Source organism: Salvelinus alpinus, chromosome 9 (genome assembly GCF_045679555.1).
Source record: "Salvelinus alpinus chromosome 9, SLU_Salpinus.1, whole genome shotgun sequence".
NCBI classification, from domain to species: domain Eukaryota; kingdom Metazoa; phylum Chordata; class Actinopteri; order Salmoniformes; family Salmonidae; genus Salvelinus; species Salvelinus alpinus.
Genome location: NC_092094.1, coordinates 61864700 through 61882666, shown reverse-complemented (window position 1 = coordinate 61882666; position 17967 = coordinate 61864700). Strand labels below are relative to the sequence as shown.

Sequence of the window (17967 nt, the reverse complement as noted above, 5' to 3'; positions counted from 1 at the left end):
CCCGACGAAACAAAAAATATTGGTCGACAGAACGTTGCCTGTTCTTTCGACCAATCGATTGGTCAACATTTTTAAATGTGTATTTTTCCATATATAGACATACTGTGTTTTAATAAAATCAACTGCATGCATTGAGCTTGTCTGATGCTTTAAGCTTATGACAAATGCCTCAAGAGGGCTCCAGAAGAAGAAAAAAAACTTAACCTGACCCAACTATTCTCATCTCGCTCCTGTTGGCTTTAGCAGACTCTGCCAGTACTCTCCTGAAGTTGCCGGTAATAGATTACACGAGGAGTCTCATGTTGAATACCAATTTATCTTACCATTTCTCCTGATCTGCGTGCCAGTTATGGTGTTCATATGCACATTTTCATGAAACAGTTTAATTTAATTTATAATAACGTCTTCATATCTCAAAATCATTGTCATGTGGTTAATCAAAATTCTATCCAAATAAAAATAAAAATGATCAACCTAAAAAGTCACTTCTATTGCCATTGCCAACTATGTAAATATAGCCAACCAATAAACTACCTGCAGGTAGAAAATATCTGGATGAAAATAAATATTCTATTTGTCACATTGGCCTGTTTGCAACGAACTTGAAACATTGTATCAACTATTAACTTGGGTCTGGCCCGAAGCTAGCGAACTTGCTGTTCCTCCTATAGAATAATAGCTCAAAAGTATTGTGTAGCTCCTGCACCTAAATATAAACAGTACCAGCACCCACAATTAGTACCAGAACCTATTTCAGTCCAAGTCCAGCACTGATAAGTTGTAATCAGGTAAGCCTATTTTATGACGTTTCCACTGGATCAGCGCATGACATTTTTCCCTTTCACGCCGAGTGGTTATCGAAAGGGAGAGAGCTGGTAAGATTTTAAGTACATTGAACTATTGTAATTCTCGATGGAAGTAAAAACAGACTTTGTTTGCTTGCTGTTTGAGGTGAAGAAAACATTACTTTGAAAAGCTCCATGGGTTATTAGTGGTGGTGCATTAAGCCAATCAAAAGTACTATCAGATCCCCAAATGGGCAGATTTTATATGTGTGTGTGTTTGTATATATTTTTGTGTGTGCAGAAGGCCAGCATCCCGGAGTCGCCTCTTTACTGTTGACGTTGAGACTGGTGTTTTGCAGGTACTATTTAATGAAGCTGCCAGTTGAGGACTTGTGAGGCATCTGTTTCTCAAACTAGACACTCTAATGTACTTGTCCTCTTGCTCAGTTGTGCACCCGGGCCTCCAACTCCTCTTTCTATTCTGGTTAGGGCCAGTTTGCGCTGCTCTTTGAAGGGAATAGTACACAGCGTTGTATGAGATCTTCAGTTTCTTGGCAATTTCTCACATAGAATAGCCTTTATTTCTCAGAACAAGAATAGACTGATGAATTTCAGAAGAAAGTCCTTTGTTTCTGGCCATTTTGAGCTTGTAATTGAACCCACAAATGCTGATGCTCTAGATACTCAACTAGTCTAAAGAAGGCCAGTTTTATTCCTTCTTTAAATCAGACCAACAGTTTTCAGCTGTGCTAACATAATTGCAAAAGGTTTTTCTAATGATCAATTAGCCTTTCAAAATTATAAACTTGGATTAGCTAACACAACGTGCCATTGGAACACAGGAGTGATGGTTGCTGATAATGGGCCTCTGTACGCCTATGTAGATATTCCATAAAGAATCAGCTGTTTCCAGCTACAATAGTCATTTACAACATTAACAATGTCTACACTGTATTTCTGATCAACTTGATGTTATTTTAATGGACAAAAAAAATTGCTTTCCTTTCAAAAACAAGGACATTTCTAAGTGACCCCAAACGTTTGAACGTTAGTGTATGCATGTACAGTGGGGCAAAAAAGTATTTAGTCAGCCACCAATTGTGCAAGTTCTCCCACTTAAAAAGATGAGAGAGGCCTGTAATTTTCATCATAGGTACACTTCAACTATGACAGACAAAATGAGAAGAAAAAAAATCCAGAAAATCACATTGTAGGATTTTTAATGAATTTATTTGCAAATTATGGTGGAAAATAAGTATTTGGTCAATAACAAAAGTTTCTCAATACTTTGTTATATACCCTTTGTTGGCAATGACAGAGGTCAAACGTTTTCTGTAAGTCTTCACAAGGTTTTCACACACTGTTGCTGGTATTTTGGCCCATTCCTCCATGCAGATCTCCTCTAGAGCAGTGATGTTTTGGGGCTGTTGCTGGGCAACACGGACTTTCAACTCCCTCCAAAGATTTTCTATGGGGTTGAGATCTGGAGACTGGCTAGGCCACTCCAGGACCTTGAAATGCTTCTTACGAAGCCACTCCTTCGTTGCCCGGGCGGTGTGTTTGGGATCATTGTCATGCTGAAAGACCCAGCCACGTTTCATCTTCAATGCCCTTGCTGATGGAGACTAGAGAGCATTTGGATGAGACGGTACTAGGAGGTTTTCACTCAAAATCTCACGATACATGGCCCCATTCATTCTTTCCTTTACACGGATCAGTCGTCCTGGTCCCTTTGCAGAAAAACAGCCCCAAAGCATGATGTTTCCACCCCCATGCTTCACAGTAGGTATGGTGTTCTTTGGATGCAACTCAGCATTCTTTGTCCTCCAAACACGACGAGTTTAGTTTTTACCAAAAATATATATTTTGGTTTCATCTGACCATATGACATTCTCCCAATCTTCTTCTGGATCATCCAAATGCTCTCTAGCAAACTTCAGACAGGCCTGGACATGTACTGGCTTAAGCAGGGGGACACGTCTAGCACTGCAGGATTTGAGTCCCTGGCGGCGTAGTGTGTTACTGATGGTAGGCTTTGTTACTTTGGTCCCAGCTCTCTGCAGGTCATTCACTAGGTCCCCCCGTGTGGTTCTGGGATTTTCGCTCGCCGTTCTTGTGATAATTTTGACCCCACGGGGTGAGATCTTGCGTGGAGCCCCAGATCGAGGGAGATTATCAGTGGTCTTGTATGTCTTCCATTTCCTAATAATTGCTCCCACAGTTGATTTCTTCAAACCAAGCTGCTTACCTATTGCAGATTCAGTCTTCTCAGCCTGGTGCAGGTCTACAATTTTGTTTCTGGTGTCCTTTGACAGCTCTTTGGTCTTGGCCATAGTGGAGTTTGGAGTGTGACTGTTTGAGGTTGTGGACAGGTGTCTTTTATACTGATAACAAGTTCAAACAGGTGCCATTAATACAGGTAACGAATGGAGGACAGAGGAGCCTCTTAAAGAAGAAGTTACAGGTCTGTGAGAGCCAGAAATCTTGCTTGTTTGTAGGTGACCAAATACTTATTTTCCACCATAATTTGCAAATAAATTCATTAAAAATCCTACAATTTGATTTTCTGGATTTTTTTTCTCTCATTTTGTCTGTCATAGTTGAAGTGTACCTATGATGAAAATTACAGGCCTCTCTCATCTTTTTAAGTGGGAGAACTTGCACAATTGGTGGCTGACTAAATACTTTTTTGCCCCACTGTATGTATACATGTCTCTATGTATGTATATGTGTGTTACTGCTCAACTAAAACAAATCTCGGCCAACCAACAGCCTAACGACAAAACAATCGACCAGTCTACTAATTGGGGTCAGCACTACAAAATAGATTAACGGGCAATTACGAAATGAAAGAATAAAAGAGTGACACATTAAGCTAAAATTAAAGCGGTGCTCTACCCCCTCTGTTTGCCACACCCTATCACGTTTCTGTGTTGCTGTGTGTATCAGGTATACCTGGCTTGGAAACCAGCTGAACCTGTAATGCTGGGAGGCCCTGTGGCAGTTACACCAGAGACACTCTAACCTCGTTCCCAGGCTAGCGTATATAAGATAGAGTATATAAGCCTGAAAGAACAACGACTCAAATCTAGCCTATATGGGAGTGAAGTATATTTTTTTAATTTGACCATCTATGGTATAAACTCTTTACCAAGACCCTGCAGAAATGAAATAACTAACCTAAATCCGCAATCTCCAATTCCACAACCCACACCGTTAACACTATGGAATTTTTGTTTTTCAAATTTTGGCTTGAATATCGGTTGTATGTTCATACAGTGGAAGTCAGACCAGTCACTCAGAACTACAATGACTCCTCCAGCCAACCCCAGAAATAGGGGAGTGTCACGTTGTATTATTACCCTTAAAGAACAGACGAGTTTACCTTGGGCTTCTTGTAGAAGCCAGACAGGTACCAGCGCACGACCTGCTTTATTCTGCCATATGGACTCTCCTCCCTCGCAGCCCTGGGACCAGAGAGAGAGCAAGAGCGAGAGAGGACATAGAAGAAAAAAAGGAGAGCGAGAGAGAGGGGGAGGGAAAGGGAGATGGACACAGTGCTTTGTTCAGTTTGAGTGTATCTACTAACTCATACAGTAGATCGGTGTAGTGGTAGTGACGTAGTAGAGAGAAAGTAATGGCGGTAATAGTTGAGCTACAAGTGTACTACTAGTCTAGTATTGTCATACTCCGACAGCAGATTAGCGTGGTAGTAGTAGTCTGACAGTTTGTCCAGGAAAGAGCGTGGCTCTAGGATGAAGGTGGGCAAGACCACTTTAGACAGGTCCATGCCAGGCCGCAGCTGCTTTAGCAGGGTCCAGATCAGACCCTTGTTCTCCTCAGACACCGTCTCCACCTGGGACGCCTCACCAGCCTGGGAGAAAGGGACACACAGAAGCAGGGTTGGAAAATGAAAGTTTTGATTCATTCGAATAGACTCCTTCCAGTAGAGAAAAACGTATTTCCCATTCCTATGATAAATAGTCATCGTGTCTCTTTTTGTCTTTACCCTACAGTCCTGATAATCACGTAGCTGCCCGGTGGTCAAAGCCGGCCCCACGTCACATTTCATGTGGCCCCTGATGTTCACCAATAAATTTGATAGATTTAGAATAAATCATCGCCGGCTAGCTGTAGGCTTTGTAACGTGCCGAAACCCTAATAACCTGTCGGTGTATGTTAGCCGTCTGTGAGTGATGTCCTGTCGTGTTTCACCTCGGCCATCTCCTCCTGGCTCTGCTCGACGTAGGATGTGGCCTGCAGCCCCGGAGACAGCTCGTCCGATTGGTCCATGTCGCTCTCCTCCGTCAGCCGACCTCCGTTCTCATTGGCCCCGTTGTCCCAATCCTCCTGGGCATCGTGCTCTGATTTCTCAGAGTAGCCGTCATTCTCCATCTGTTGGTTGGCCAACCTTAAGAGAAGAGAAACACACAGATATGGTTTAATTAGCAGGAGCACACATGAATAAAGTTTGTGTCTGTTACAGAAACGTGATGGTACAACGCTGGTATTTATAAACTTCATGTCCATCTGCACATTGGTAAGCTATTGGGTTTGCATATTTCATTAATACAACTGTAGCAGAATTTGATTTAAACTGAATAACTTCCACACGTATATTATATTACCAGTTTCAGGGGCGTACAGGAAACTCTGCCTCAGAACAAAGTCAAGAAAGATGAATAAAGCTGAATTTTGCACCGGTGTCAAAAACAACAGCCTCAGCTCCCGACACCTCAGTTTTTATACCTGTGCAATTAATGGTCACTCGCAGCACACGCAAGCTTAGCTTGAAAGCAGGCCAAGTGACATGATTCTCTGGGAGAATTGGACAGAAAGGCATTGTATGCGGTCATCCTGCTCTGAACTGTAATTCACATATAAGAGACGGTACTAAGTCATCCCTCGTCACCCCCATATAAAACGAATCCTAATAATGAGATCCTAATAGCGACCGCATCTCATTAACAGCATCTTAACATAATGATGTCACAGCTATGACACAACTCACTGACAAAGCGCCTCAAAATGATTGAAGAATCATCGCATATTGAAAGGCCTGAAAAATGTAATTTCTCACTCCTAAAGTGTTTTTCCTTCTCCATATTGTGAGAGAGCTGGTAATGATTACACAAAGACCAGCAGACAGAGACTAGATCGCAGGCTGGTGCCACCTTAACTGTGGAGGACGGGCCCATACTAATGGCTGGAATGGAATGGTATTGACACATCAAACGTGGTTTCCTTGTGTTTGATACCAGTCCCTTCATTCCAGTCACCATTATGAGCCACCCTCTCCTCACCAGCCTCCTGTGTACTAGATAGAGGGGTAGGGCCTAATGTCAAAAGGACAGGACGCATGTCCAACATCTGTAAGCGTTTCACTGTAAGGTCTACCTATACCTGTTGTATTCGGCACACGTGACAAATAACATTGGATTTGATTCGTACAACATGGCTGCCTAGGCAACCACATCCCCCACCGCAACCCCTCACTTTCAGTGGCCTGAATGTCACTGTCAATAATGATGTCACTCAGAGGATGACGCACATGCACGGTTGCACACACACACCGGACACAGAGCCCAAGAACGATAGAGCCCTGGATATAAGAAATGCATACCCTACAATATTCACAGCGTGTCCCAGCTATGTCTGGTACTGAATGAGAACCATATTCACATCATATAGTACATCCTGCCATTTCAAAAGAACACATTTTGTGAACAACTACCAGACTTAACCTTAAGACGACCAGTGAGTAGAAAAGCATCAGTTCGTAAAAGAGAGAAAAAGGCAGACGGCTAAAGAGAACCTTAATGGCTGTTAGATTGGAGCCATTAACGGCAGACCTTTGTGTGTGGCTCTCCGGTGGACAGATGGACGGAAACACACACAGCCGCCTTCTCACAGATGCACACGCCGGTTCTCCACCCAGTACACACTGAAACTGTAAGGCCATAAAGGCCACACAGGTCAAAAGTCATACGTTGCCTGTCATATGTTCTACCTCACCGGCCAATTGGAAATATTACACAAACACATTACACCGTTGGCCATAAACTTGGGAAGCATGGCCTTTCTTACCTTGTAAGCAAACGGCAATTATCCACCCGGTTCCACTTAAGCACAACAACAAGCGATTTATATAACATACATCCCACAGGCACAAAAAGCCCTTCCCCTCTCCTCTCTTCTCTTCTCGTCTCGAAATACAAAGGCACGTGTCTGTTATTATCACAAATCAGCGACTAAAGCGTAGGGATTTGTTTTCCTGTCTTCTCTGCCACGCCTGCTTCCTGGATGTGTGTCAGAATGTATGTGTGTGTGTGTGTGCAGAAAGGAAGAGGCGAAGCAAGAGGATTCACTCTCACCAAAATCTGTCCAAATTAAGCACAATGCATTTATATGGGCTTATTTTGGACCTAAGCTTGTCGCCTGCCTGCCTTTGGAACAACGACTCCCATTGTTAGGGCGGAAACATGAATATCTGGTCATTATATACAGATCTCTGGTGTGTGTGTGTGGGGGTCTGCTTCACTGGTTGGTCAAATATTTCTTCCTGAGTATCTGCCTCCTGTCACATGACCCACGGGGGCCGTTGTGATTGGCTGAAAGGAGAGAGGGGCACAAACAGGGAGGGGCTAGAGAGTGCAATCTAGCAAACGCACACAAACATACACCATGACTCTCAATTACTTAGCGAAATCAATGAAAATTTTGCCCTGACCATTATTTGGCATGACGACTCCATTGAAACCCAATGAAATTGTGACCACTATTTAAGGCACACCTTATTGAATATGTCACTGCTCGGGTGCCCTATTTAATGGCCCTACTTATCTTTGAATCAGCAGGTGTGCCCTCTCTTTGTTATAACGCCTGACAAAGATATTCAAGTCGATTTTTTTTATACTCTGAGTTTCATGCTAAATGGTATTGTGTATTGTTCTGCGAGCTGACTAAGGGATAGTATTCCCCCAATCTTAACTTCTCTTTGAGGTCAGCAAACGATTGACTTCCCAAAATCTTCCCAAAATAGCTTCCCAAAACAGCCTATACATACTTGAATCCACAGAGATCCTATTAAATGACGAGTTATAACATGTAATTATATACACTTCAATCTAACTTAGACAATGATGCGACAAAATCACCGTAGATCTGTTTCAACTTTGAATTTAAGACTTTGGATGACAGCTTTTCTTAGCTCCCAATTACAATTATTTTGCTTGGGGAGGGTTGTGTCTTTTTTTCTTCAGGTTCACATTCATTCTTTTGCAGCTTTTACGATATCATTTATTCTACCCTAGCCACATTTCTTCATCTGCTTGCATGCGCCTCCCCTATGTCAAGGCGGTATTTCCTTTATGCACTATGCTTTTCCGTGCGCTATCTTTTATTATTAACCTGGTGGTTCGAGCCCTGAATGCTGATTGGCTGAAAGCCATGGTATATCAGACCGTATACCACGGCATTTATTGTTCTAATTACATTGGTAACCAGTTTATAATAGCAATAAGGCACATCGGGGGTTTGTGGTATATGGCCAATATACCACAGCTAAGGGCAGTATCAAGGCACTCCGTGTTGCGCCTTAGAACAGCCCTTAGCCGTGGTATATTGGCCATATACCACAACCCCTTGTGCCTTATTGTTTAACTATACCACAGGTCAATATAACTCTGCGTTGCGTCGTGCCTAAGAACAGCCCTTAGCCATGTTATATTGGCCATATACCACACCCCCTCGTGCCTTATTGCTTAATCATACCGCACATACACGCATTCAAAGCTGCATACATTTTCTACACGAATCCACTAGAACAAATAGGAATAGCTGATAGGCAGCGGAGAGGCCAGGTGCATCACTGCACATGAAGGAACAGTGAAGACACGCAGCTCAAAAAGATCCCCTGTTGATATTGTTCAGGGACAATACAAGTATCCTTCCTAGACTAGCCTTGTAGTGGCATATTGTCTCTAATCCATCCAATAACTATGACCGCTGCCCTGGTGAGAGAGGGGCTATTTCAGACACACCCTCACCGCAGGCTTTCCAACTGGATCAGGTGTGGGTCTGTCAACTCTCTACAGTTTATAAGGTCAGTCTGGCTGGATTTTTACTTCCGATAGTGAGATACGCCGTCTGTTGCCGATCATGATTCTCCCAAGTCATCCTATACGTAACAAAAATATAAAACGCAACATGCAACCATTTCAGCGATTTTACTGAGGAAGGGCCTAATCTATGGATTTCATGTGAATGGGCAGGGGCAGAGCCATGGGTGAGCCTGGGAGGGTATAGGCCCACCTACTTGGGAGCCAGGACCACCCACTGGGGAGCCAAGCCTAGCCAATCAGGATTCGTTTTTCCCCCACAAAAGGGCTTTAATACAGACAGAAATACTCCTCAGTTTCATCAGCTGGCGGGGTGGCTGGTCTCAGATGATCCCGCAGGTGAAGAAGCCGGATGTGGAAGTCCTGGGCTGCTGTGGTTACAAGTGGTCTGCGGTCGTGAGGCTGGTTGAACGTACAGCCAAAATTCTCTAAAACGACGTTGGCGGAGCTTATGGTAAAGAAATGAACATTCAATTCTCTGGCAACAGCTCTGGTGGACATTCCTGAAGTCAACATGCCAATTGCACACTCCCTCAACACTTGAGACATTTGTGGCATTTTGCTGTGTGACAAAGCTGCAGATTTTAGTGGCATTGTATTGTCCCCAGCACAAGGTGCACATGTGTAATGATCATGCTGTTTAATCAGCTTCTTGATACGCCACACCTGTCAGGTGGATGGATTATCTTTGCAAAGGAGAAATGCTCACTAACAGGGATGTAAACAAATATGTGCACAACATTTGAGAGAAATAAGCTTTTTATTCGTATGGAACATTTCTGGGATCTTTTATTTCAGCTCATGAAACATGAGACCAACACTTTACATGTTGCATTTATATTTTTGTTCATATATAATAATGTGGCCACATATGCTTCTGGTAGGCCTAGCTATTCAGGAAAACTTAACAGTCCCTCTGCCTCTTCTCCAATCCGACCAGCTATTCCTCACACACCTAGAACCTAATGCTTCAATATAGCTTAAATACTGTATTTGTCATTTAACCTTTAAAAAGTATTTATCACATTTTCTATGTGGCATAAACACAACCACTCATTGTTTTAATCTGATTAGGCTACTTCAAAAGTCTCCTGTAGGCATGTGCACATTCGTCCAAAATATAATTCAGGCATCTTCAAAATGGCTTGACATCAATCAGGTTTCCATCCAACCTTTTAATGCATGTCAAGTACATGTTGGATAAAAAAATATCATGACATCATGGGAAAGCATGCAGTTTATTAGGCTACAGACGAAATAATGATGAACTCCACCAGGTGGTGAATGTGCATGGTGATGAGCTTGATGCTCCTTTCAATAAATATTGAGGGTCTTATTCTGGTCACATGATGATCGATGCTTGGCTGCTGTTCGACAAATAAAAACAATCTCACACTTTTGTTGATAATTTCATCATGTAGGCTATACCCGCACTGTATACCAGAGTGGGCACAGTCGCTATACCTACACTTTGTTTTTGTACCAAAACCATCAGTAGGCCCAGAGTTTAAATGCGATGGAAACCCATTTAAGTTGTATTTGTTTATTTGGTACATGAATTTAAGTCATTTTTATGTGCACCACGTATTTACGCACATACTTTTACCAGAAACAAGCCAATTTGTTGGAAACAACTGATGGGAAAATGTACATATTGGTTTTATGTGAATTTTCAAAAATGTTCATGAAAATTTGTCGCTAATTGCATGGAAACCTAGCTATACACACGAGAGCAGGGATCATCAACTAGATTCAAGCGCGGGCCAATTTTTTTATTGAGCAGATGGTCGGAACATAATTACAAATAATTTGTAGACTGCAAATTGACCGCAAAAGCTTCTCTACTCTTTTCTATTTTTACCAATGACCTGCCACTGGCATTAACAAAGCATGTGTGTCCATGTATGCTGATGATTCAACCATATACGCATCAGCAACCACAGCTAATGAAATCACTGAAACCCTTAACAAAGAGTTGCAGTCTGTTTTGGAATGGGTGGCCAGTAATAAACTGGTCCTGAACATCTCTAAAACTAAGAGCATTGTATTTGGTACAAATCATTCCTTAAGCGCTAGACCTCAGATGAATCTGGTAATGAATGGTGTTTCTGTTGAACAAGTTGAGGAGACTAAAGTACTTGGCGTTACCTTAGATTGTAAACTGTCATGGTCAAAATATATAGATTCAATGTTTGTCAAGATGGAGAGGTCTAGCCGTAATAAAGAGATGCTCTGCTTTTTTGACATCACACTCCAAAAAGCAAGTTCTGCAAGCTCCAGGTTTGTCTAATCTTGATTGTCCAGTCATGTGGTCCAGTGATGCAAGAAAAGACCTAGTTAAGCCCAGAACAGAGTGACATGTTTTGCTCTTAATTGTAATCAGAGGGCTGATATAAATACTATGCAATCCAGTCTCTCTTGGCTAAGAGTCGAGGAGAGACTGACTGCATCACTTATTTTTATAAGAAACAGTAATGTGTTGAAAATCCCAAATTGTTTGCATAGTCAACGTACACAGAGCTCTGACACACACACGTATCCCACCAAACATGCCACCAGGGGTCTTTTCACAGTACCCAAATCCAGAACAAATTCAAGAAAGCGTACAGTATTATATAGAGCCCTTATCGCGTGGAACTTCCTTCCATCTCATATTGCTCAAATAAACAGCAAACCTGGTTTCAATAAACAGAAAAAGCAACACCTCGCAGCACAACGCCTCTCCCCTATTTGACCTAGATAGTTTGATATGTGGGCTACATGTGCCTTTTTAAAAATGTATGTAGTTCTGTCCTTGAGCTGTTCTTGTCTATTGATGTTCTGCATTACGTCATTCTGTATTATGTTTCATGTTTTGTGTGGACCCCAGGAAGAGTAGCTGCTGCTTTTGCAACAGCTAATGGGGATCCTAATAAAATACAGTGCATTCGGAAAGTATTCAGACCACCTTGACTTTTCACACGTTTTCTTACATTACAGCCCTATTCTAAAATGTATTAAATACATGTTTTACTCAATCGACATACAGTACCCCATAACGACAGTGAAAACATTTTTTTTTATGTTTAAATTTTGCAAATGTTAAAAAATAAAAAACAGATCTTATTTACATAAGTATTCAGATCTAACTTGATTGGAATCCACCTGTGGTAAATTCAATTTAATGGACATGACTTGGAAAAGCACACACCTGTCTATATAAGGTCCCACAGTTGACAGTGCATGTCAGAGCAAAAACCAAGCCATGAGGTCGAAGGAACTGTCTGTAGAGCTCCAAGACAGGATTGTGTCGAGGCACATATCTGGGGAAGGGTACTAAAACATTTCTTCAGCATTGAAGGTCCCCAAGAAGACAGTGGCCTCCATCTCTGCAGCACTCCACCAATCAGGCCTTTATGGTAGAGCGGCCATACGGAAGCCACTCCTCAGTAAAAGGCACAGGACAGACCGCTTGGAGTTTGCCGAAAGGCACCAAAAGAAGATTCTCTGGTCTGATGAAACCAAGATTGAACTCTTTGGCCTGAATGCAAAGCGTCACGTCTGGAGGAAACCTGGCACCATCCCTACAGTGAAGCATGGTGGCAGCATCATGTTGGTTGATATTTTTCAGGGGCAGGGACTGGGAGACTAGTCAGGATCGAGGGAGAGATGAATGGAGCAGTACAGAGAGATCCTTGATGAAAACCTGCTCCAGAGTGCTCAGGACCTCAGACTGGGGCGAAGTTTCACCTTCTAACAGGACAACGGCCCTAAGCGCACAGCCAAGACAACGCAGGAGTGGCTTTTCGGAACAAGAATGTCCTGGCCCAGCCAGAGCAAAGACTTGAACCAAATCAAACATCTCTGGAGAGACCTAAAAAAAAAGCTGTGCAGCGACGCTCCCCAACAACCTGACAGAGCTTGAGAGGATCTGCAGAGATTTTTGGAGAAACTCCAAATACGGGTGTGCCAAGCTTTTAGCGCCATTCCCAAGATGATTCGAGGCTGTAAAATCACTGCCAAAGGTGCTTCAACTAAGTACTGAGTAAAGGGTCTGAAAACTTATGTAAATGTTTTATTTTATTTATTATATGCAAAAATTCCTAAAATTGTTTTTGCTTTGTCATTATGGGGTATTGTGTGTCGATTGATGAGGGGGGGGAAACTATTTAATACATTTTAGAATAAGGCTGTAACGTAACGAAATGTGGAAAAAGTAAAGGGGTCTAAATACTTTCCGAATACACTGTATAATACTTGACTAAAGCATCATTTCAAACCTTGATTACATTTGTATGCGATCACACGTCTCTATATTATAGGCTGGAATAGTTGGGAACAGATTAAAATAAATTGGAGCGGATTTCTTGGTGTTTTTAGTCTTTTATGTCCAACAAGGAAAATAAATTTCTTCCTTTTTGTAAAAAATATTTACATTTGCTCAGAAAACATAGGGGGCCCAATAAAACCACCTGCGCGCCAAATTCTGCCTGTGAGCTGCCAGTTGGGGAACCCTGTCCTGAAGACTCTGGCAACTGTAATAGTCCAGCGTCACTTTGATTTTGCCTGCATATCATGGTTCACCAAACATCTAAAGAATAAGCTACAGACCTGCCAAAACAAGCTTGTAAGAATTGTACTTAAACTCTCCCCTCATACTCATCTGGAGGTTGAGCATTTTAAGCAGCTAGGCTGGCTATCTGTGGAAAAATGAATTCAACTTGGTCTGGTCCACAGAATTATCACCGACTCAGCCCCCAGGTACCTATCCAGCATACTACCAGAGCCAGAGACTCTAATATTTACTTTTAAATATAAGAGTCTATCTGGTAAGAACACATTTTTATATACCAGAGCTGTTGAGTGAAACAAACTACCACAGCAATTCAAAGCCATACCAACCATAACCACTTTTTAAAATAATGTCAAAAGCTGGCTAATGTGTGAATAGTATAACCTTTTTTGCCTCTATGTAAATATTGACAGAGTGTACGAAACATTAGGAACACCTGCTCTTTCCATGAAAGACTGACTAGGTGAATCAAGGTGAAAGCTATGGTCCCTTATTAAAGTAACCTGTTAAATCCAATTAGTGTAGATTCAAGTGCCGTTGAACGGGGGTATGGTAGCAGGTGCAAGGCGCACCGTTTTGAGCGTGTCAAGAACTGCAACGCTGCTGGGTTTTTCAAGCTCAACAGTTTCCTGTGTGTATCAAGAATGGTCCATCAACCAAAGGACATCCAGACAACGGCAAGCCAGTGGTCGAAAACAGGTCATTTATGAAAGAAAACAAAGGAGGATGACACTAATTGTGCAGAGCAACAGACAGGCTACAGTTAGTCAACTGACAGTCCAGTACAACATTGATGCCTAAAGACCCATTAAAGAATGCACAACTCATCGTTGACACGAATGGGGTATGGCAGCCAATGACCTTACAGAGTTCCACTTTCAGCAAAAAACTAACTACGGTTGCAGTGGGCTAATGAACAAAAACACTGGACAATGGGGAATTGGAAAAACATTGCCTGGTCTGATGAATCCTGGTTCCTGCTGTTTCAAGCTGATGGGAGAACTAGGGTATGGCACACATGGCACATATTGGGCCCCTTGATAAAAGTGGAGCAACGTTTGAATGCCACAAGATATCTTAAGATCATTGCCAATGACGTGTATCCCTTCATAGCAGCAGTGTATCCATCTGCAAATAGACCATGCAACAAGGCTAGGATTGTCCAGGAATGGTTCCACAAAAATGACAGTGAATTCAGCTTACTGCAGTGGCCTGCCCAGTCACCAGATCGTAATCCAATTGAGCATCTGTGGGATGAGATGGAATGAGCTATTCAGAGTAGAGATCCACTACAAGCCAACTTGACACACCTGTGGGAAGCATTGGCGTCTGAATGGGCCAGCGTCCCTGTGGAATGCTTTCAAAACCTTGTTGAGTCCATGCCCGACAAATTGAGGCTACTCTGAGGACAAAAATAGGTGCAACTCAATATTAGAAAGGTGTTCCTAATGTTTTGTACACTCAGTGTATGTTTTTCTGTAAAAAAACAAGGACCACAATGGAAATAAGTCCCCAACTTAATTGTGCAATCCCTGTCACTGTAAAAAATATTTGTACTGTGTGTATATGTATATATTTTTGGACACATTTTTGGACCCTCAACCTTCTAGCCCGTAGCCCTGCGTGGCATCGACTGTGCTTAAAAAAGCATGCTTAAGTGGAAAAGTCGATATCCATGTTTATAAACACAGGGGTTTACAGTTGTTATTTGTGGTTGCAAACATTATTTAGAGTTAATTCTTTGAGGTGGGAGGGTGTGGAATTTTTTTTACAGTACAGTACATTTTTACAGTACATTGAGTTGGACCAGCGTTTTTAGCCTGCTAGCTACGTTAGCTGCTAACCTTAGCTAGCGTGTTCAGTCTTCAAGCTAACACGGCTACTTAGCTAGCAAGCCAAGATCTTTTCATCAAGGATCTCTCTGTACTTTGCTTTGTGCATCTATACCTCAATCCTGACTAGTCTCCCAGTCCCTGCTGCTGAAAAAAATCCCCACAGCTGGTGACGTTGCCACCAGCATGCTTCACCATAGGGATGGTGCCAGGTTTCCTCCAGATGTGGCATTCAGGCCAAAGAGTTCAATCTTGGTTTCATCAGACCAGAGAATCTTCTTTTGGTGCCTTTCGGAACACTCCAAGCGGCTGTCGTGCCTTTTACTGAGGAGTGGCTTCCTGCAGAGATGGTTGTCCTTCTGGAAGGTTCTTCCATTTCCACAGAAGAACTCTGCAGCTCTGTCAGAGTGACCATCAGGTTCTTGGTCACCTCCCCGATCAAGGCCATTCTCCCCCGATTACTCAGTTTGGCCAGGAGGCCTATTCTAGGAAGAGTCTTGGTGGTTCCAAAATTCTTCCATTTAAGATTGATGGAGGCCACTGTGTTCTTGGGGAGCTTCAATGATGCACACATTTTTTGTGCCTCGACACAATCCTGTCTTGGAACTCTACAGACAAATCTCTCCATAGAGCGGACCATCAGCTGAGTTCATCAATGTAGTTAATGATAGTTTATTTATAGAAACCTATGCATTTGCCAGTTATATTCATAGACATAACACCAAGACAGACGTAGAACTTTGGGGACCTCCCGAGCACCAGGAAAATCTACTTGTTCTTGAGATGTATTCTGGAGTTTATTCAGGAAGGTGCAACGTTAGATAAAAATACAGGTAACGGCCATAACAATGGAATCACTTGAGTAACTGTGGGGTTTAAAGTATATTGAAAGCAGTAGCTTCTACACAGGTGTGGTTCCGGAGTTAATTAAGCAATTAACATACCATCATGCTTAGGGTCATGTAATGTTGGGCAGGATATTATTTTGCCTACCATGGCTATGCCCCCATAGGATGACAATGCCCCCATCCACAGGCCACAAGTGCCTGCATGGTTTGATGAGCATGAAAACGATGTAAACCATATGCCATGGCCGTCTCAGTCACCAGATCTCAAAAAAACGGAACACTTATGGGAGATTCTGGAGCAGCGCCTGAGACCACTGTTCTGGCTGGTGGTGGCCCAAATTAAGTGTTGTGTTTTTTTACATTTTATTACAGAATTCATGCAAAATTGTTACTTCGGGAGCTCGTTCTATAATACAAAATGTGGGTGATTTCTGTCTCAGGTAGTTGCAAAAATCTGGTAACTTTCCCCAAATCCCCTGATTTTCCAGAAAACCCAGTTGGAAGATTCATGGAATCAGGAGGGAATAAGCAGGAAATCTAGAATCCTCCAAGCAGGATTTCTGGAAAAACTGGGGATTTTGGAAAGTTACTGGATTTTTGCAACCGTAGTCCCAGGGGACTAAACTGTGTACACGTTTTATTCCTGCCTAACACAAACATCTTAATCAAATAATCGTGTTCTTCAATTTAGACCCCAATTAGTAGAGTGCTGGAATAAAACCTGTACACTGTGTAAAAAGCTTTCTTGACGACCTAAATACAGGTACCATTTTCTTTTGCTAATCCATGCAGGTTTGTCATTGATTTCCATGGAGCGTGGTGGACATAGATGCAACAATACTCCAAAGCAGGACATTTCCCCGCATCCATTTCCCCGGTTAAGGCCTGCTACCAGCAGAAACATGGGAGCACCTCATGTCAGTAAGTCATGACAGCACACGTCACTCACAGTTGAGACGAGCACAGGGTCAAGCTGTAGTGCAGTGACCCTGGATAGAGAGCATGTTGTGATGTTAATGGCCTTGCTCAAGTGCCCAACAGTAGGGGAATGTCTTCAGGATTTTAATCCAGCAGCCCTCTAGTTGCCAGATCAATTCCCAAATTTTTTCCAGCTCCTGGCCCAAGATTCAAAGCAGCCACCTTTCGGTTATTAGGTCCAACTTATTATGGGCTGGGCTCCCTACTGATACTATTTGAATAACTAATACTCCACTCATATGAGGAGTGGAAAAGCCCTATGCAACATAAACATGTCTACTGGAGTAACTTCCTGTCAGAGAGACTGATTAGAGGGTTAGACAGGAGGCCCTGGGCCAATGGGAGGTCACTGGGTGGGTGGAGTTTGAGGTCACTGCCTCGGGTGGGTGGAGTTTGCACATTTTGGACCATTCCAATGGTCCTTAAGTGAAATCTCCACCCACTCGGGCTGCGGGCCATGCAAAACGAACTCGCCCAGTTAAAGTGTAGTTACAGACATGAACATACAACTTGAACTACAGAGTAAGGCTGTCTTCAAATAAAAAATGCATACAGTATAACGCATGTCCAACGGAGTGAGGAGAAACACTGCTCTGTTTACAATGGAGACGTACGTCTTTGCAACTTTTCTAACGGACGGTGCAACACAATGCTAGGGGCCTCCCCCAACACACTCCTCCCATTGAGCTGCTGTGTCTTATACACATCCATTTGTCTGATTTGAAGGCCCCTTTATAGTCCTCAATAATCAACAATTTAATACTCGTTACATGTTAATTCTTGCTCTTTCTTTCAAGTACATTCACTACGTCTATCCATCTCTCGCCAGGTGCCACAGCAATAGAATAGTCC

The 17967-nt window shown here is 42.6% G+C and overlaps 1 protein-coding gene across 5 annotated transcripts in view; it reads right to left on the bottom strand.

Moving 5' to 3' along the window:
* Positions 1–17967, bottom strand: part of osbpl5 (oxysterol binding protein-like 5) — a 110510-nt gene that overhangs the window by 22234 nt on the left and 70309 nt on the right. For all 5 annotated transcript variants that reach the window (XM_071326846.1, XM_071326849.1, XM_071326845.1 and 2 more), the window contains 3 exons: positions 5001–5196; positions 4475–4659; positions 4171–4252 (listed from right to left, as the gene is read on the bottom strand). In XM_071326846.1, coding sequence (XP_071182947.1) covers positions 4171–4252; positions 4475–4659; positions 5001–5196 — 463 coding nt within the window. The remainder of the gene's footprint in view (positions 1–4170; positions 4253–4474; positions 4660–5000; positions 5197–17967) is intronic.